The 21,060-nt window shown below is 46.6% G+C and overlaps 1 protein-coding gene across 2 annotated transcripts in view; it reads right to left on the bottom strand.

Annotated features, from left to right (window-relative positions):
- Positions 1-21,060, bottom strand: part of SCN2B (sodium voltage-gated channel beta subunit 2) — a 136,525-nt gene that overhangs the window by 54,214 nt on the left and 61,251 nt on the right. For both annotated transcript variants that reach the window (XM_085647418.1, XM_085647417.1), the window contains exon 2: positions 3,914-4,080. In XM_085647418.1, the coding sequence (XP_085503544.1) occupies positions 3,914-4,080 (167 nt within the window). The remainder of the gene's footprint in view (positions 1-3,913; positions 4,081-21,060) is intronic.

Raw genomic sequence — 21,060 nt, 5'->3', positions numbered from 1 at the left:
CTTTGCTTATGATTGGTTGGCTGTGTTGTCTCTCGCATTTGCTTTCTTTTTATTCTATAGCTTTTCTTAGACATATTAAGTTTGGCCCTCTCCTGGAGAATAGCATCTCTGTGCTTGGTTGACATCTATTCTTCAACTGCTCACTTTTATGCAACTTTTCTTTTCTTTTCGGTTAAGCACTTCATGAGTGTGTGTGCTTTCCAGCTCACTCCTTTACTCCCATTTGTGTTCCCCCATATGCCCCCTAAAGCTCTCTTTGTTTCTCTCTCATGTACTTCTTCCACAGCCCCCGCGCTTTCTATGATGTTCTCTGCTTCGCATGCTTCTCCTCCACTCTCTGTGTTGCTGTCATTTTTGTGTTCTTTTTGCATACTTTTATCCACCGCTCTCCATATTGTACTCCCCCAACCCCCTGCTCTCTGATCTTCTCCCTTTCGCCCCCTCATTTTGTATTCTTCCTTCTACATGTGCTTCTGCCCACCCGTGTATTGCTGTTTTCCTCATGCAATACTTTTACACCGCCCCGTCCCCACCCTCCTCCCCTATTGTCTCCTCCATTCCAACCCACGCCCATAGTCCTTTTTTTTTTAATTTGCAGCTTTGCTCTATAGAACTCTTTATTTTTAGGTGAGCCTACCAGACAGCGCAAATTAGCTGGTTGTGAAAGGCGAATTGTGGGCTTACAGCCTGTCCTCTGCTTACCACTAGTTGGCTTTATTGTCTCTCTAATTTGTTTTCTTTTTATTTAATGACTTTTCTTGTCTCAGTTTGACAAAATTATGTTTGTCCCTCCCATGGATCAAAGCTTCTTTACCATTTCTGAGACTCGCTGAGTTCTATTCTATTTTAAGTAACTTCTCTTATCTTTTTGGTTAAACGCTTCATGAAAGTGCATATATTTTTTCAGCTCTCTCCGTCTCCGGTTTGTGTTTCCTTCAAATGCCCATCGTCAAACTCTCTGTGTTTTTCTCTCATGTACTTCTCCACTGCCCCATTGCTTTCTGCGTATGTTCTCTCCCCCGTTGGCTTCTCCTCCACTCTCTGTGTTGCTGTCACTTTTGTGTGCTTCTCTCTCTCTCTTGTACTTCTATCCCCTGCACTCGGTTTTGAACTTCTCCAACTCCATGCTCTGTGTTCTTCTCCCTCCCGCCCTCACATGTTATATTCTTCCTTCAACATGTGCTTCTCTCCCCACCTTCTGTATTGCTCTTTTCCTCATGCAATGCTTCTCCCCTCCCCATCCTCTACCTTGCTCCCTTATCTGCTCCTCCATTCCTACCCTTCCCCATTCTTTCTTTTTTTATAAGCAGCTTTGCTGTAAAAAAGTCTTAATTTTTAGGCTGAGCCTACCAGACAGCACAAACTGTCTAGTTGCAAAAAGACCAATTGCGAGTTTACAGACCGCCCATTGCTTACCATTGGTTGGCCCTATTGTGACTCTTGTTTGCTGGCGTCTTATTCGATGGCTTTCCTTGTCCATCTTGTCTTTGTCCCTCCCATGGAGCATAGCTGTTTTACCTATTTTTCAGATGGGCTGGATTTTCCACTGCTAACTTTTAAGGGACGTTTTTGCTTTATGTTACTTGTTCTCTGCCTAGTGCACTCCACCCAAATGCCCACCCCTGCGCTGCGTTTTTCTCTTGTATACTTCTCAACCCATCCCCCTCGCACTCCATGTTGCTCTAGCCCTCAAGTGCTCCTGCCCGCTCTAAATGTTGCTGTCACATTTCTGTGATTTTTGCTCTCTCCTGCGCTTCCCCAGACAGTACTCTGGCTTGTTTTCCTCCCGCCCGCCATGTTCTTCTCTGCCCAGTGCCCCTGCGTTGTGTGTTCTTCTCTGAATGCATGCTTCTCCCTCCCAATGCGTTCTAATGCATGCACACAGATATGTCATCACGCACGCAAACGGCAGTGGAAAGGCACGACTGTCAGCGGCAGCTGCGTCATTGCACCTTTTCTTTAACTTTACACTGAACCGCAGGGCTTTAATTGGGCAGGGTCCACCAGTGTTGAGCACTGGCAGTTTTTTAAAGGGGGCCTCGAAACGGGTCTCTATCGGGCTTTGTTTTGTGCTCTGGCACAGGTGGTCCGTGTTTTTTCCGGACTGCATGGACAGCAGGCACACCGATGTGCACGTGCTCATACTGCTCACTTCTCACAAGTGGAGAAGTTACGATATGACGTCATGCCAGGTGAGCCTTGTAGGGGAAGGGAAATCCTTTAAAGAGAGCTATTTTCTCTCTGGATTTCCTTTCTCTTTTTGAAACTCACGAGCGGCAACATTGTCATGGTGTCACCAGCGCTTTAGGTGAAAGCTTTTTCAATATTATATACAACCCATAGTTGCTTATTAATCCTAAGCAGCTAACAACCATTGACAACGCCAATAGTCCTGACTTGTAGGTATGAAGTTACTTGTTGAATCATATTTCTGGATGGAATGACAGAAACAGCAAAATAAGAGCCGGGCAGCACACTATGCTAAGCACAGATTTTTAGGTTAAGTGTTTTTAAGACACGCCCTTAATTACACTGGCTGCACCCCTTTGAGAGACCCCCCCCCCATTTTTTTTATCCCACTTAAAACACTGCTGGACCGTATCAGCAAAGGCTTTTCAAAAAGGAGTTGGTCCCAAAGGAATGCCCAATTGGCATTACCAATGCTTATAATTTACTAATACAAGTGGCATTTAGCATTTTGGATTAGTAAATATCAAAATTAGAGAAAATGGCATCATCATGTGTTATTATGCATGTGTGCGGCATTAATGAGGGTCGCAACATCGTGCCTTTGTGTTTTTTTGATGATGCTGCACAGCGCCAGGCAAAAGTCTGACGCGGAAAAGCATCGTCAAAAGACACCTGCAAAACAAGCCAATAGTGCCCAAAGGAGATACCTATTGGCTTTTCCAATGCTTGTTTAAATTAGTTCGGGTGTTTGTGTTCTGTGGAGCACTCCATTAAATTCTGGCAGGTTTCCACATAAAGTAGCAACGACATTCATCATGGAACATATGGTACATCTTTTGCTCGCCACAGCCCCCTATCTGTGCCCGCCCAAAAAGATGCCCCCCCCCCCCCCCCCCAATGTTTGATTAGTGGAACTGCCTGTCGATAATGGAGGGCAGTGCTGTTCTGTTCAGCATATAGCAGTGGGGGCTTTGGAAAACTGGGAGGAGAAGACAAGAGATTCTATTCAAGGCTTTTAATAGCTCGGCGTAGAGCTAAAAAAATCAATGTATGAAATGCTGAGGGCGGTGAGAAGAAAAGGCATGAAGGGCTTGCGGAAGGCAAGCGAGAGCACGAGGATAAAAGAGAGTCAAGGGAGCAGAAAGAAAGCGAAGAGAGGCGGGAAGAGACCTGCAAAATGGAGGGCGAAGAAAAAAGTGGCGGGTAAAGGAGCCTAGGTGGGGAAGAGAAGGGGAGATAAAAGAGCGAGAATGGAAAAGGAAGGTGAAAAGCGTGGAAGGGGACAAATAGTGGTAGGGGCACAGAACTAAATTGAAAGGAGGTTGTGTGCGAAGAGAGGGGAAGCAGAGAGGGGAGAGAAATGGGCATTTGGAAGAGTGAGGTTCAAAAGAGGAACGATAAAAAAATTTAGGGGCAGGACGAAAGAATAAGGGTTGGGAAGAAATCAAGGTGAATCGGAAAGAGGAGGAAGGAAGAATGTATAGGGGAGAACAAAATAATAAAATAAACTGAAGAAAGCACAAACGAGTAAATACAAATGCTGAGAATAAGAGGGCAGAACAGGGGGGATAAGAAGTTTGCACAGCCACACATATGTTGAGTGGTGGAAAAGAGGTGTATGAGGCAGATGGGCATACAGGTGGAACAAGGGAGGGCGCTCGTGGAGTGTATTAGTGATGGCGGATCAATATGGTGTAATCCCGGGGTCCCGCCATCTACTCACTGTCTCTTCGCTGCAGTTCTCGCACTCCCGGTACGTCCAGTTCATGGAGAACAGCTTGTTTTCCACCTTGTAGCAGGAGTTAAAGGTGCATGGCAAGCGGGAATCCGTGCCGTTGAGAGCGGTGACTATGGCTGGCGCGGTGATCTCCATGCCCAGCGAGAGCGGCGCTGTGAGAAGAGGAAACAGGGGACAAGAGTGAGCCAATGATAGGGCGTAAGGAGGCTAACGCTGTGCCACCAAGAGCGTGCACTGACAACATGACGCCGTAAATCAGCCATAGGGCAACCTAACTTTTGCATGACATGACGTCTAACATCAAGACATCTAGCTCTCATACCCAACAGGAAACAGTAGACAGAGCTCCTCTCAGGTGTCCAGCATGGTGCGCAGGGCCGAACTGGCCGTTGCGGGCACCGGGCATTTCCCAGTGAGACGGAAGGGTGGGGGCTGGTTTTTGACCCATGGGGGCAGTTTTGTTACTGGGGGGCCAGTTTTGCAGCAGTGCTGGAATGTTTGCCCCCTGTTACAAAAGCGGCAGCAGTGCTTGACACTAGCATCCCGCCCCCAACTGCGGGGCCGGAGCCTCTCAGTAGCACCCCCACTTCCCCCTGGCCCACTAGGACCGGGAATTGCCAAGATGGCTTCTATTCCCAGTCCGGCCCTGGTCTTGCGATGGTCCCTAGTCAGCGAGGCTCAGCAGGGCCCACAACCTTAAAAGGCCCTGCAATGACAAGTCTCAGCAGGATTGGACCATGCGTCCTATAGTAAGGGAGGGCTTACCGGAGTCTATGAAAACACCCGTGACTTAGTAGAGTAGACTGATTATACCCAAAAGTCAGATGAGGTTTCAAGACTAGAGTTCTTGGATGTACAGTCCTCCAAGATGTACACCCGGCCCATTTATCTCTGTAAAATCACTGGGAATCACTCTGGACCCAAAATTAGACATGGTCAAACACATCAAAAACACTGCAAAGAGCGCCTTCCTCAACCTTAAACTACTCAACAAAATAAAACCCTTCATCCCTCCTAACGACCTCAAACAAGCTACTCAATCCCTGGTGTTGTCCAGGCCGGACTACGGAAATGCAACCCTCACTGGATCAGCAAAATCTCACCTAACTCCCCTCAGATCAACTCTGAACGCAGCTGCCAGAATGGTCACCGGAGTAAAGAAATATGAGCACATCTCGCCCCCACTCAGAGAGCTAAAATGGCTTCCAATCGAAATGCGTGCCAATTTCAGAACGGTCTGCCTCACTCATAAAGCTCTGCGAACAGGGAAACCCGCCTACCTGGCCCCCAAACTACAGACGGCACGTCAGACAAGGAGCCTCAGAAGTACCTACACTCTACTCCTCATCCCACCGAAAACTCGTTAACATAAAACTGCATCTCGATCCTTCCCAGGAAATGCGCCCAAAATCTGGAACTCCAACCCAGTCCATATCAGGATTACCCCCTACTATTTAAATTTCAAAAGGCAGCTCAAAGACCTCTTCCTCAACAGATCTCTCTCAAATGGATAGCTACCGCCCAACTGCAGAAGCCTGTCCACAGCAGCACACAGACTTGTTGACATTAAGACTTCTACATCACTCTCCTCCCTCCTGTCTAGACTCACTCCTCTATCCCCCCCCCTGAACTAGTCTCATCACGAGTCAATGTGTTTTTCACGCCAATATTATGTGATGCGTCATGAGTCAATGTGTATATTACTCTGATACTATCTTGTCATGAGTTCAATGTGTCTTTCAAGGCAATATTATGTAATGTGTCACAAGTCAATGTGTATGCTACTGTGATACTATGCTGTCCGCGTGACAAATGCTGTAAAGCGCTCCGATACTTTCGCGTCTGGCCAGAGCTATATAAAACTCTTAAATAAATATCATAGTCATATGGTTGCTTAACAGTGCCTGCAGGGGCTGTGACGCCTCCTTGCTTTTGGGTGGATCCCACATTCTATGTACCCTGAATGCTTATCATGGGGTGCAGAATTTGTGAGACTCTCGCTTGTGGCTGGGTCTGCGTGGTATATACATGTTATGCCCTAGATGTTTAAAATTGTCTCCAGGGATTGTGCCTCTCTTGATTATTGGTGGACCTCGCATGGCATATACCCTGGTGCACCCTACTGCATACATACTGGTTGTCTGAAAGAGCCTTCAAGGGTTGTGTCTTTTAATTAAAGCACACAGTTTATTTTCTGATTTTTAGCAGTGACTGCAGGGATTGTTGCTCTTTTACTGTTGGATGGACCATGTACGGTTTATACCCTGGTTCTTTTAAAGTGCGACCAGGAATTGCGTCTCTGTCCGTCTCTCAATATACTCCCTGGTAGACTGCGCCTATCCACATACTAAGGGGCAGTTTCAACTTTAAGACACTGACCATTCCTAAGAAGCAGGTATGTACGATTGCATCTATTTTCTCACTCTCCACAAGACCCGAGGTTTCTATGCATTATCATCTTAAGGATTTTGGGGGCCCCAAGCAAAACATACTTAAATGGCCCCTGTCCGGAAAAGCTTGGCATTTTACTACCCCTTTTTTTCGCTGACTCAAGCTCCATGATGCCAAACAAAATCAAATACATTAAAGGTTGAGATGGATAAACTGACAGATGTGAGATAGAGAGAAAGTTCCCTTTGCCAGGCTGCTCCTTGGATGGTGGGGGCCAAGGGCAATTGTCCACTTTGCCCATGCCTTAAAACGTCTCTGCTTCTACGTAGCACGTTTGCCACATCATGTTTGAAGCACCTCATAGAACCACACACACCTCATCCAACTCCCCTACATAGACTAAACTGCACCTAACTTCCTATCATCCATGTGTGCCAAAAGGGCACCAGGAACCCAAAGCAAATAGGATTGCCTCATGGCCTTGCAAGGGGTGTGTATAAAAGCTGTATTACAATAAAAAGCATCAACCACATGGACTGGAGTTCGATGACGAGGCACCATGGCCACATCGCATTGACTAAATGAAATCCTGACCATATGACGTCAATAACACAAAGCAGCATTAACTGCAAGTAATTAACAGCAAACGTCAGTGAGACAATTTAAAAGGAATTATAGGCATTGGCAATTTTTAGTTCAAGCCTGTGAGAGCATTCACTAGTGCATGCACTCTCACTTGCGAAACTCTTGTTTTCAGTAATGGGCGTGGAATCCGCCCATAGCCTACCATTCGCTAGCATCGTTGTCACTCTCCTTTGTTGCCTTCTCATTGGGCAACGCTTGTCATGCATCACTTCCTATGGTTGCTGTAGTGCACTGAACAAGTACAAAGTATTTAGCTTTGAGTAGTGCCCCTCCGTTGGCATCCACTGCTCGCACTGGAATTCAGTTACTGTTTCTGAGCTATGAAGAGGTTGGAGAAGTGTAATCTTCATCCCATCTGAGATACTGTAGAAGTGCATCATACTCATGAGTAGCCATCACTCAAATATATTCTGTGTGATTATTGCTACTAAAGAGAGTGGAGTATTGCATATTTAAAGTACTCCACCTGGAGAATTTGTGTATAGAACGTGATTAATAAAGGTCCATGTAACATTTATATATTAATGTGAGTGATGTGAGGTTAATAAATTAGAATGTGTATGTGTAAACAAGCGTTTAAACATTTATATTTGTAACAAGAATTCTTTCTGTGCAGGTGCATTTAGAATTAAATCTTTGTAATCATTTACAATTTATAAGTGTTTTAAGAAGCTGCATTTATTGTGTGCGTAGAAGTGTGCATATATTCTGTAACCCTGTGCACTGATAAAGTTGACTAGAGTGGGCCTCGAGAAACCAGTTCAGTTCATGTTCACGTTTAAAATCTAACATGCAATTTTCATTTAACCTTCAATGCTGAATATATTTGCTTCTATTTTGTTTCCACTGCAGGTATTGACAAAGCCTCATTAGTTAGCACTGTAGGGTTTTGTTTTCATTAGATAGCAAGGCATGAGAAGACGAAGTTGGCAAGGGGAAGCACAGTAACAAGCAAGGACGCGATTTCTCATGGAAGAGGAGAGGAACGACCAAGGACAAACGAAGTTGCAACTTGTTGATGTGGGAAAGGTGGTGCAAGTATCCAGTTGTGCCGAAGCCATGGAAATTCACTAGCAAGGATCATGTGGGATTATCTACCCTGAGCGCAATTGATATTTAATTTTAGGATTTCACTGAGAGCAGATCTATGCTTCTGCTTGTGTGGATTTATGCTACCTGACACATGGTTGGAGTGCCTTCGACTGAAGACTTTGACAGCTGACATCTCATTGATTTCATCTTTACCAAATGCTTCTTAGTTTAGGGTTGCCCTTTTAAGGTAGTGTAGGGAGAGATAGCTTGTTCATGCTTACTTTAGAAAATCATCTGATGCAATTTAATGCCTAATTCTTTTTCCTGAATATCTGTATCGTCGTCATAGAGTTGGTCATCTGTTTTGTATTATATAGAGTAAGGGACTTATTTTAAATTTGGCGGTTTTGGACCGGGCCACCACACTGCAACCCCGCTCCGAGACCACCAAAGCCAAAATAGACTGCCCACCAGAGTACGAATTTAAAGTCTCTGGCTGGCAGTTCTTTTGCGGTCCCAGGGTGGTGCCTTTGAAATAGGCACTGCAATGGGAGCGTCAAAGGCAGTTCCTGCAGGGCATGGGCTAATAAGGCCATGCCCTGCAGGAACTGGGGTGCATACACACAGGTGTTGTGCCCCCCTGCATGCACCCCATGGTGCAAAGGCAACACGGGGGCAATGTAGGGCCTCCTTTGTTTCCTCACCCCCACACTTTTCATGGCGGGCTCACTGCCATGAAAAGTATGGCAGTGAGGAAACAAGTAATATGCTTTGCGGTGCTGCAGTGGCACCACCAGCATATTACCAGCCTCACACCATTGCAAAACCACTAGAGAACACAGATCCCTGGCAGCAGCAGTGGTGCTGTTGCAGTCCGACGGCTATTGTCTCAATATGGCAGGTGGACTGCCACCCCGACTACGGCAGTGCAATAGACTGCCATAGTCGTAATAAGGCCATAAGTCTGTTCAAGAGATTTGGACCTATATTATTCTTTTTGTATTTCTATATGATCATGTTGAAATTGGTCCATATTGATTTGTTTCTAATGTTATAGTTTAACCCTACTAAACTCAGATTAAGCTGTTGAGTGTGTTACTGTATGACCAGATTGGTTACATCGCATTGAGGTGTTAACACATGATAGTTTTCTCCCTGTACCTCTCATGCAGCTATAATAATTAATCAATCAGGAGATCAATGGTTGAGTGGGCTCAAACTACAGCAGGGTCCACTTAAGATCCTTTTACTCACCTTTAGGGCCTTCCATCAGCAAGGTCCGAAGTATCTGTGTCATGGCTTTAAACGTTACCATCCGGCACGCTGTCTGAGATCTTCAGGACTGAATCTGCTCACTATCCCTAAATTCAGGCTAGCCACCAAGGGTGGCAAATCTCTTTTTGTCTTGGGCGCTAAAGCCTGGAATGGTCTTCCTTCTTTCATCCGATCCTTGTCGCAGGAGGCCCAATTTAGAAAGGCTCTGAAAACATGGATCTTTTCTCTTACTGATGCGGCTTGCTTAGCAATGGTGTAGTCTTGGTGCCTGCGTGAATTATGTCTTCCCCCCTCAACTTTTCCATCTGGTTGACTTAGCGCCAAGATACTCCTTGGAGTGGTAGCCGCGCGGTATAAATTCACCTTTACATTACATTACAATAGCTATTTTTGTTAATTTATTAGACATATTCCTACACCCTTCCTGTTTTTTTCTCCTCACCTCTCCCTCCCTCCCTTGTTTCTTAACCTTGTCTTTTTAACTTATCCCCACACCTTCCCTGGTTTTTCTCATCCCATTCATGGTTCTTTCCCCCCTCCCACCACCCCGTCTGCAATCTTGATCTAAAAAGAGATATGAAACAGCTAGTGCTAGCCGCTTTATAGTACTTTTTAAAACGATCCTGTTATCCACCCCCACCCCCAAGTTAGCCACCCACACCTGATTGCCAAATCCAATGTCATGCCCATGGGCGAGACCTATTGGTTGGCTTTGCCAGTATTTGTTCACTAAGCGTATGGCACCCTGACGGAATTCAGCAGCACCTAAGAGTCTCCCTGGAAAGTATTTTATTATCTGCCCCACATGGCACCGAGAGAGCAGAGCGCACAAGCCCACTACCCAAACCTCTCCAGGTGTTTTTTTTTAAATCTGGGTCTATTGTTAGTTTACAGTTGCTTTGCTAAATACAGTGGCTGAAAAGACAGAGGATTCAGATTCAGTTCTGAGGAGAAAACCAGAATTTCAGGTTTGGCATCAGTGCCCAGGAGCATTAATTTCTGCAGCAGCAAATCTCATAGGTGCCTATGAGACTATAATCTGCTGCTTCCTCAGGGTCTCCCTCTCAGCCCATCAGTGTTGAAAGAAACCCCTGTCACTCAACCCACTGAGTTATTTCCTTACATCAAACATGGTCAGCCAGACTCTAACAGCATGGCACCAAGTCAGTGTCACAAACCAACTACTTGACTTTTGCCAGGATCTGTATAACAAAGCTCTGGCCACCTTACACCAGGCCTAACCCTTTAGTATCAATGCCAGTTTAGAAATCACTTTCAAGATGTCTTTTGGCAGCTGCATAGTCGGTTTGATGTATGCACATTAATACATTTTGGTGCAGTAGCAGTACATTAAACCATTAAATAAAAAGGAAGCTATCACCATGTATCGGAGAGCTTGATGATTGCCTCACACACACTCATATACTTCTGCTCGACAATGGGCTTGTGATCCGTTCTAATAGGACGAGTAAGCATTTTGGTGCAGCCCTCCAGTCTCACCATCAACAACTAGGAACATTCTCCCTCAACTCATTGAAGTTAATGCATTCACCCAGCATTTGAATGTACCCAGCCAGATTACTCATAGCAACTCTTCACAAGCCAAAGCAGACCCCGGTCTGCCGAGGAATCCTCAAACTCCTGGACTGCCAGCAATGCCACACCAATGGAAGATTGTGTGCCACACAAATACCAGCAAAATAATATCAAAGATTAAACGTGCCCTCTTTAGCTTCCATGGTCATGTAGGCATACCTTGCTCAGGTCTTGCACCTGATTCAAAGGCCGCAATGCCCTCGTTTCTGTGTATGGAAGTGCTTAATTTGACCCGGTGATTGCCGGTGTTCAGCACTGGCACTTAATTATCAATACCAGCACTTATGATAATTGCCACATGGTGCCGCTGTTTGTGCAATCAAAAGATGAGCCGAGCAACAGTTGTTTATTAATTCAATATACATTAAAAGCAAATTATACCAGCCACCCAAGCCTTTCTTATAGCTTTGGGGGCCCGAACAGTCAGAAATGTCACACTTGTAGCAGTGTGATGGTTAGTAGATTGTGTAATTACTGTCATTGGCAGCGCTGGCAGAGCTATGACGAGGCCCCTGGCACTTATTTTATTTACAAATTAATAACAAGTGTATGGTATACATTTATGTGGACAATTTACAACCGGACCAATTTATTTATGTGTCTCACGGGGAGGAGTGAGAATTTGCAAGACTGGATTAATTACACATTGGAGTAGCAGGGACGTAGAAATGGAGTATATTATTCACAACCACCGAACCTTCCTGAATCAGGCCCTGGATGAGGATTCTAGTTGTAACAGCTCAGACGGTGATCAAAGGGCAGATGTTATGACTATTATACTGCGGGAGTGGCAGCTGACTGAAAAATAGCGAAGTAACTATCTTATGTAGCGCATCATACAGCATTTTTGGTGTTAGGAAGCACAGTAAATAACAGGTACCATTACAAGAATACTCAAAAACCAAGTAGTGCTTTTGGATGAGTTTAAGTTATATTTATTTACAAACAACCCTGCTTTAACTTTCACAGTCACATTATATTTAGTATAGATTAATTAATTTTTCTTGATTCGGCTTTACACATTGGAAAACCATAAAAGCAACATTTGATAATACAATTTCATATTAAAAGAGAGATCATCTTACAAAATAGAGTTCAGACAGACACAAAATAATATATATTAAAAACAAAGAATCAAGTTATTTCATTACGTCGTCTGGGATCCAGCGTAATTTTTACAGATTTTTCCTATGCTTCATAATACATTTAAAAAAATTAAGGACGTGATAACAAACCAGTTCAGATTCTAACAGTTGGAGACGTAGCATTGCGGGGCGACATTGTCTAAGTCCCCATCGCCTTAATAGAGGTAGTAGCCAAATTTTCCGATGTGGATGATGGAATTTACAAAACTATATTGTATGTAAGTTAGACTGTACTGATTCCTCATCACAGGGACAAGTAGTGAGAAATGGGTCCCACCTGTTTCTCTCAGGAAAAGCTACTAGTCTATGAAAGAAGTCTAATCTGAATCTTGTCAATAACATTCTATCATACGTGCTAATCTGTAGTGTTAAATAAGGCTGGATAAAATAAGTGGACTGGATCATGTTGGCATGAAGGACCGAGGGTTTTGTCGACTCAGAGGTCAGCCTCAGGGACTCTAGGTGACTCAGAGCCAGTTGTTTCAACGCTCTCTTTGGTAGATCAATAATATCTTTGGGTTCAAGATAATATTTCTCCAAACCAAGATCTTTGAGGAAGTTTCTGACATACCGAAGCCATTTTATTTTTAAGGATTGATCAAGAGTCATTGAGTCCGCCACGATTGCCTGTGTCAGCGCATTTTTGTCAGAGGTCCAAATGCGCCGCCAGAGCAATAATGGTTGGATCCTTAACAAATCCTCTAAGTAAGGGATTCCAAGTTCCAAGTGGGATGCGTAGATTGATGTACGTCTCTGTGTTACTAAAATGAATCTGAGGAAGGTGTTTTCTGCCACCTGAAGGGCGCTAACATCTACGTGTCCCCAGACTCCCGCCCCATACAACGCAATCGCCTGACACTTGGCGCTATAAATTTTTAGTAGCTCCACTGGGGCCCTCCTCCCCAGTCTCTGGGAGAAGCTCATCAGGGCCATTATAGCTCTTTTAAAAAGATGGCACCTGGCCTCTACTGCTGGCCTCCAGTTTAGCCTTTCGTCGATCATGATACCCAAATACGGATACTGGGCAGTTACCTCAAGTTTTTGGTCTTTGAGATAGATATCCTTTGCTCGATTTTTCCCACTGCCTGCTACCATGACAAACGTTTTATTGACATTCACATGTAGGTCCAGCCCACCCATGAAATCAACATACCTATTCAGGGACTTCTATAATTCATGTGGAGTGCGCGCCAAAATGACAGCATCATCTGCATAGAGCAGAGCGGGAATCAGGCGCTGTTTTACCCGCGGGAGATCCTGGGCCCCCCTCAACATCTCTTCCTCCAGGCCATTCGTATACAATGAGAAGAGAAAGGGGGCCAGGACACACCCCTGCCTGACTCCACGCTCCACTCCAAAAGATGCTGTCAACTCCCCCTTCACGCCAAAGCGCACCCTCGCAGAGGCTTTAGAATAGAGCTCTCTCAAAAAATCTAAAAGAGGGGGATCCACTCCCATTTGTGTCAAAACCATCCAGAGTTTTGCGTGTGAAACGCAATCAAAAGCAGCGGACAGGTCTACATACACCATATAGACCGTGTCCTTTTTTGCTTGGATATATTTGCCCACTATCAGACTAAGATTGAGGGCCTGCTCCACCGTTCCAAACCCCTCCCGAAATCCAAATTGGAGATCGGAAATAATGCCTCCCTCCTCAGCCCACTGCTGGAGTCGCTCAAGCACGACCCTGCCAACGACCTTGCCCAGAGAATCCAGCAGTGAGATGGGGCGGTAGCATTTGACGTCCTGACGATCCCCCTTTTTGAAAATTGGGACCATGATAGATTTGGTCCAAGATTTTATCAGACCCACTTTTGCAGCTGCAGTGCACACTCTAGTAAGAATGGGGGCCCAGAGATCCAGATTGAATTTAAAAAGATCCACTGGGACCCCATCTGGGCCTGGGGCTTTCCCGTTTTTACTTGTTTCCAGTGCCACAAATACCTCGGAGATGTTAAAATGCAGGGATATTGGGTATTCAACTGTTGAATGTGTAATTTCTGTCCCTACTGATGTTACTGTATTTTTAAAGATTTTAGAAAAGTGGGACACCCAAGTATCTTCCTCTATGGCCAGTTCTATCTTGGGACTGTTATCATCTGTTAGGTAGGGGGATTTGACTGTTCGCCAGAAAGCCTCACTGTTTTTAGAGACAGCACTAGTGTGCAGGTCGTCCCATAGTTTCTGTTTTAGTTCTTGTATTCTTTGTTTACGTGCCCTTCCATATTGCTGTCTAAGGAGTTGAATCTGCTGCGAATCTCTAACTTTTTTATGCAGGGCCACCTTTAGCTTAGTTAGGGCCACGGTACAACTATGATTAAATCACCCTTTAGTAGTTGGGTTCGAGCTCTTTGGATTTACTGTAAGAAGTCCCTTAATTTTCTCTAATATCTGGGTGAAATTATTTAGGACTTCCTCATCCGTTTCTAGTAGATCCAGGCATTTAGTTATGTTTGAGTGTGCCGCTTTTACCAATTTTTCAGTGATTTCGGCTGGGTTTATCTTCTCCCACTTTAATGTATATCCATTTTGTTTACATAACTCCAATTTGTTCTGGGCAAGAGTTTTAGCTATAACTACAGTTAGGAGTTGAGAATTAATTAAATAAAAATCCATCCTCAAGGCAGAATGATCACTTAGTGTGTTAGTCAGGACCTCAAAGGACCTAGCTCGGGGCAACAATTCAGACGACAGGAGGATGTAATCGACTGTCGTTTTGTATCCCCTACCCACATAAGTTGGTTGCAGGAAGTTTGAGCCTAGACTTGGCTCGTTAGCTATTAAGAGTTCCAAGTCGGATAAGACATTATTCATAGCAATCCCCACCTTGGTATGGACAAAGTGCATGAGGGGAGCATCATGTTCGTCCACTATCCCACAGCGATTTTTTCCAGCATGTGGGCATGGATGCAGATTAAAATCTCCTCCCCATAGAAGATGAACCACCCCTTTTCCTGCCTTTAAAAATGGGTTAGTTTCTCCTGGATGTTAAAGAGAAAGATCAAGAATTGGTCCTCCTCTAAATTATTATAGAGGTTAAGCAAAAGGATAGACTCTTTATTTTTAAAAGAAAGGGAAAATAATTGAAAATTTGGATCGGAATCAACTACAGATACTTTTAAGTGGTTCACAGTATTTGCGATATACGTGATCAGCCCTCCCTTAGGTCTGCCTACACCACTGCCCAGAGCTGGAGTGAAGTATGTTTTATAACCCAGGAGGTGGAGCTCCGTCATGGACCATGTCTCCTGGAGGCAGATGATTTTACCCGGCTCCAAGAAGTTCATGGCAGTCCCATCCTCAATTTTGGGGCGAAGACCCGCAACATTCCAAAAGAGGATAGGTAAGGGCTGCAGTTCTGTGTTAATCGCCACAGCTTCATTTACTAAACAAATTGTTTTTACTTTAGGCGTTAAATGGGGTGTCTTGGGATTAGTAGATTCGGTCGCCGTTAGTGGTCAGTCGACCGATTCAAGGCCACTAAACCTATTCATCGTCGAGATGCTGGACCAGGCATCCCAGCGAGGCAACTCTCTATAGGCCGTCCTCTATGTGTGCGGACCCCAATCATCCCATCCTCCTCCCCGATGACGTGGCCCCACTGTGTACCATGAGCTATCATAATCATGATGTCGAGGGCCCACTATTTGCCTTGGGTTGCCATATTCACAATGACGGAGAGCTGCTACTTCCCAGGGGCTGACATAATCATTAGAAGGACCATTGCGGTGTCTTGAAGGATAGAAAAAGGAAAGTCGCTTGGTGCCTATACCTCCATTTACATTCGGGAACTCCCATGAGCAAATATAGTCTACCACACGGGGATCTTCGAATGTGATCACAATACAATCTCCCGGTATTGTTTTTCTGCTGTTTCCCACCCAGGGAGTCCTACGTACCATCAGAATCCTACATGTCCAAGTTGCTGGAATAGGGCGATTGGTATTTAGCCAATATTGGGCCTTGTTTTTCAGTGACCACGTAGTTTCTGCATTATAATCCACTAACTCGGGCACACCTGTCATTACAACTACAAAGGGACTTGCTTCCGGTGGCATATCGACAGCAAATCTAGCTTCGAGAGGTCCCCTAGGGTCACCTCTGTTGGATACTGGAGCCGAAGTTTTTGGGGCAGGTATTTTGGGACCTGGAGTTTTAGGCGCCGATTTTTTGGGTGCCGATGTTTTAGGCGCCGGTGTTATTACTGACAGGGCATTACCCTGGGGTAGGGTTATGGTAGCATTAGTGGAAGGTTTCGCTGCTCTGTTAATATTTAATGTTTCAGGAGGTGTTGGTTTAGGTGTTACATCTAAAGGTATAGGTACATTCTTTTGTATGACTGTGGGCTTGAGAAGGGTCTGCTTGTTTCCCCCCATTTTTTGGGCCCCCGGCACTTGCTTGGACTTTGTGAGGGTTATAAAGTTGGATAGCTGGTTCTCTATCTGTGATAATCTTGCTTCTACTGGTGCAAGGAAAGATTTTAATAGATCTGCAATATTATTTAGTAGTTGTGAATTATTGCTATCGCTTATTTCCTTACTACAGGGTGAATGAGTGGAGGATTCCAGGCTAATAGGGTCTGGAGTACCATGTGTGGACTGATTTATAATCACAGAATCTACTACCTGTTCAGCTCTAGGGGGTGCTTTCTCTTTCCTGCTAGGCATGTCACTGATCTCGTTGGAGATGTGATTTTTCAGATCATTCTTTCTTTTTCTTATAGCGCCCTCCCTCCTCCCTCTTGCTTGCCTTGTTTCATCCGGTGTGATTTGGGGTATCAGCTCTGGTGTCCTTTCTAGGTCTAAGCTTGTCTGGAAATCGGAAAGCTGGGAGGCCGACAGGTCCACATTGTTTGGCAGGCTACGCCTACCCTCACAAAGCGTCCTTCGCCCAGAGTTGTTGGCTATTACGGGGGTTCTTGCATCCATTAAGTTACCCATGGAGGATCTCTTAGCCAACGCTAAATCCAAAGACACCCTACCTTCTATCAGAGTAATACTTTGGTCTATGAATGTATTTGCCTTGGTAATGAAGTCGTCCATGGGGCCTAAAAGCTTGCCCCCACCCCCGATATTTATTTCCTCTAGTTAGGACCATGATTCCTGTTAGACCAATACAAGGAGTTAACGTCTTATGTAAACAGATTGTCAATGAAACTGAGTCTTTAAGAACGCACAGGTGCAATGGCAATAAGGTAACAATACGTACACTTTTAGTATACGTTCCGAATGAATAAAAGTTAGGGTGATGGCCCGGTCCAGTCTCCCCCGTCCTCGAACGGCCTCAAACGGCCCGCCCTTTGCCCGGGCTCAGCCCCGCGCGCTCCCGCGCAGCGGGGGACTGTGTTCCTAAAGTAGGGAGATGATTGAGCGATGGGGGTGTGGCGACCAGGGAGAGCAGCCCAGGTGTAACTAGTTGGGCTCGCAGGGACTCCTGGGCAATGGAGTCCCCGCTGCTCGCAGCCCTGGTCAGAATACACTCACCCCAGGTATCAAGCAGACCCTTCTGGCAACTCCCGCGGTGATCTGGCGCGCTGCGGGACCCGAGCGGCGGGTCCGGCGAGTTGCTGGGTGGAAAACAACAAAGAAGAACAAAGGGCAATCCGACGTCAGTCCAAGGATCTCAAGAGGCAGTTAGTGTCCCGCTGGTAGAGGGTTGACAATCCGCTTTTACTCCCGTGAGCGAGGGGGCGTGGCGACCAGGGAGAGCAGCCCAGGTGTAACTAGTTGGGCTCGCAGGGACTCCTGGGCAATGGAGTCCCCGCTGCTCGCAGCCCTGGTCAGAATACACTCACCCCAGGTATCAAGCAGCCCCTTCTGGCAACTCCCGCGATGATCTGGCGCGCTGTGGGACCCGCGCAGCGGGTCCGGCGAGTTGCTGGGTGGAAAACAACAAAGAAGAACAAAGGGCAATCCGACGTCAGTCCAAGGATCTCAAGAGGCAGTTAGTGTCCCGCTGGTGGAGGGTTGACAATCCGCTTTTACTCCCGTGAGCGAGGGGGCGTGGCGACCAGGGAGAGCAGCCCAGGTGTAACTAGTTGGGCTCGCAGGGAATCCTAGGCAATGGAGTCCCCGCTGCTCGCAGCCCTGGTCAGAATACACTCACCCCAGGTATCAAGCAGCCCCTTCTGGCAACTCCCGCGATGAACTGGCGCGCTGCGGGACCCGCGCTGCGGGTCCGGCAAGTTGCTGGGTGGAAAACAACAAAGAAGAACAAAGGGCAATCCGACGTCAGTCCAAGGATCTCAAGAGGCAGTTAGTGTCCCGCTGGTGGAGGGTTGACAATCCGCTTTTACTCCCGTGAGCGAGGGGGCATGGCAACCAGGGAGAGCAGCCCAGGTGTAACTAGTTGGGCTCGCAGGGACTCCTGGGCAATGGAGTCCCCGCTGCTCGCAGCCCTGGTCAGAATACACTCACCCCAGGTATCAAGCAGCCCCTTCTGGCAACTCCCGCGATGATCTGGCGCGCTGCGGGACCCGCGCAGTGGGTCCGGCGAGTTGCTGGGTGGAAAACAACAAAGAAGAACAAAGGGCAATCCGACGTCAGTCCAAGGATCTCAAGAGGCAGTTAGTGTCCCGCTGGTGGAGGGTTGACAATCCGCTTTTACTCCCGTGAGCGAGGGGGCGTGGCGACCAGGGAGAGCAGCCCAGGTGTAACTAGTTGGGCTCGCAGGGACTCCTGGGCAATGGAGTCCCCGCTGCTCGCAGCCCTGGTCAGAATACACTACCCCAGGTATCAAGCAGCCCCTTCTGGCAACTCCCGCGATGATCTGGCGTGCTGCGGGACCCGCGCAGTGGGTCCGGCGAGTTGCTGGGTGGAAAACAACAAAGAAGAACAAAGGGCAATCCGACGTCAGTCCAAGGATCTCAAGAGGCAGTTAGTGTCCCGCTAGTGGAGGGTTGACAATCCGCTTTTACTCCCGTAAGCGAGGGGGCGTGGCGACCAGGGAGAGCAGCCCAGGTGTAACTAGTTGGGCTCGCAGGGACTCCTGGGCAATGGAGTCCCCGCTGCTCGCAGCCCTGGTCAGAATACACTCACCCCAGGTATCAAGCAGCCCCTTCTGGCAACTCCCGTGATGATCTGGCGCGCTGCGGGACCCGCGCAGTGGGTCCGGCGAGTTGCTGGGTGGAAAACAACAAAGAAGAACAAAGGGCAATCCGACGTCAGTCCAAGGATCTCAAGAGGCAGTTAGTGTCCCGCTGGTGGAGGGTTGACAATCCGCTTTTACTCCTGTGAGCGAGGGGGCGTGGCGACCAGGGAGAGCAGCCCAGGTGTAACTAGTTGGGCTCGCAGGGACTCCTGGGCAATGGAGTCCCCGCTGCTCGCCTTATATTTAGTATAAAAAAATACACTTACATTTAACCCTAAAATTGAAACATACCTTCGCCGCTGCCATCGCCGCACGCCTCTGCCGCCGTCGCACGCTGGCAGCACTGGAAGCACTGGAAGCACCCAGGATTCCAGACTCTCCCAGCCAATCACAACGCTGCCTGAGTAGCATCGTGATTGGCCTGAGCGGACTGTTTGGCTGCTTAGGCAGTGCCTGTGGAGGCTGGGCATGTTCTCCACGGGGTTGTACAACACAGACCTATGGAGAACATGCCAAGTGCGCCTGACAGTTTGGCCGGCCCTAGAGTGCTGGTTGAGCCATCATGTGAATGTAGGTAGGGAGTGCGAAGAACTCCTGCTCCCTCTGCAGCGAGCCAGCCCCGCCCCACCGACCTGCCTGGAGCAAAGAAAAAAAATGATAATACCTTATTGTTATTATCATTTTCTTTTTCTTTTGCACTGCTCAACGAGCAGTGGGGTGACGGTCCTCTGCCTTAGCGGAGGAACCGCGACTACATCTCATGCCGCTTTATTCCCCTGCCAGACCCTTTATCTCACTTGTGCAGGATCCTGCTTTCTTACTTTATGGCGTTTTTTCCTTCTTTCTATTACTTAATCTTTCCGGTGTCTTTGTTTTTCCCTCACCTGCTTACATTAAATGTCTGATGCAGAAAAATAAGTGCCGGTCCTCAAAAATGAGTGCCCAGGCAGCTATAGGCAACACTAGCTCAAATTAAGCACTGGGCTCCCTAGAGCCTTGGCACAATTCATTGACACAGCCTGACTACTCGTTTCTGGCTCCCCCGGGTCCAATCTGAGGTGCCCAGGGAAAACCGTGCTTTGCAAGTGTTCTCATAGCAGTGAGCTGAGACAACACAACCTATGCATTTAAACTGAACATCTGGCGATGCAGGGGGTCCCTCTTCTGTCGTGTTATGTCTGCTGCTATATGGGGCTTGGGGGAGTGTTAGGAAGACATTATGTATGACCCCAGTTCTTAGCTTAGATGAAAGGATGAGTTGACACAGGCAAGGCAGCCTCATGGCACTGTTGACAAAACACTGGCAATACCAATAAGTCTGCTTTATTAATGAAAGTGCCTTCTCTGTCCTTGATTGGTTTAGGCACTCGATAGGTCAGCACACATGCACACTGTCAATCATCTTTTCACTCATTCATCTATTCATCCACTGACTCTTTCTTGAATGAACACACATAAATACCTCAATAAAACTCACATGTAAAGTCAACAGCGTATGCAAAATAAATTAAAAGGATAAAAGTAGAAAAAGGAATACATGCAGCTAACTAAACTTGCTGGGCAAAGCTTGCAATAACAAAGAAAATTAAACATAGCAGCATGTGGATTTCCTACAATGGCACTGTACATAGAGTAATGTTGTTTTCACGTTAGGCATGGCTGCCATGTTCAAAATCAACATGCTGGCCATCTTCAAATGGTAAAACAATGATATACTATGGGCAATCCCATTCCATAATGGTCTCCGGGTTTAGAGGTGGTCGCAAGGTGGGATGCAGGTCACTGCACATGAAATGAGCTGCAAGCAAGCAGCCCTTTACCACTTTCTGGGGAGTGATCGTATGCTCTCGAAATTCAACAGATGAGAAGGAAAGAAAATAAAGGGATCCAATAAGAGGAGAAAATGGAGAACTGACAAAACTGAACCACTGGCGTTGGAACTTAAGCGCCTTCATTTTC

Source organism: Triturus cristatus, chromosome 3_2, assembly GCF_964204655.1.
Source record: "Triturus cristatus chromosome 3_2, aTriCri1.1, whole genome shotgun sequence".
Taxonomy (NCBI): Eukaryota; Metazoa; Chordata; class Amphibia; order Caudata; family Salamandridae; genus Triturus; species Triturus cristatus.
This window is presented reverse-complemented; position numbering and strand designations above follow the sequence as displayed.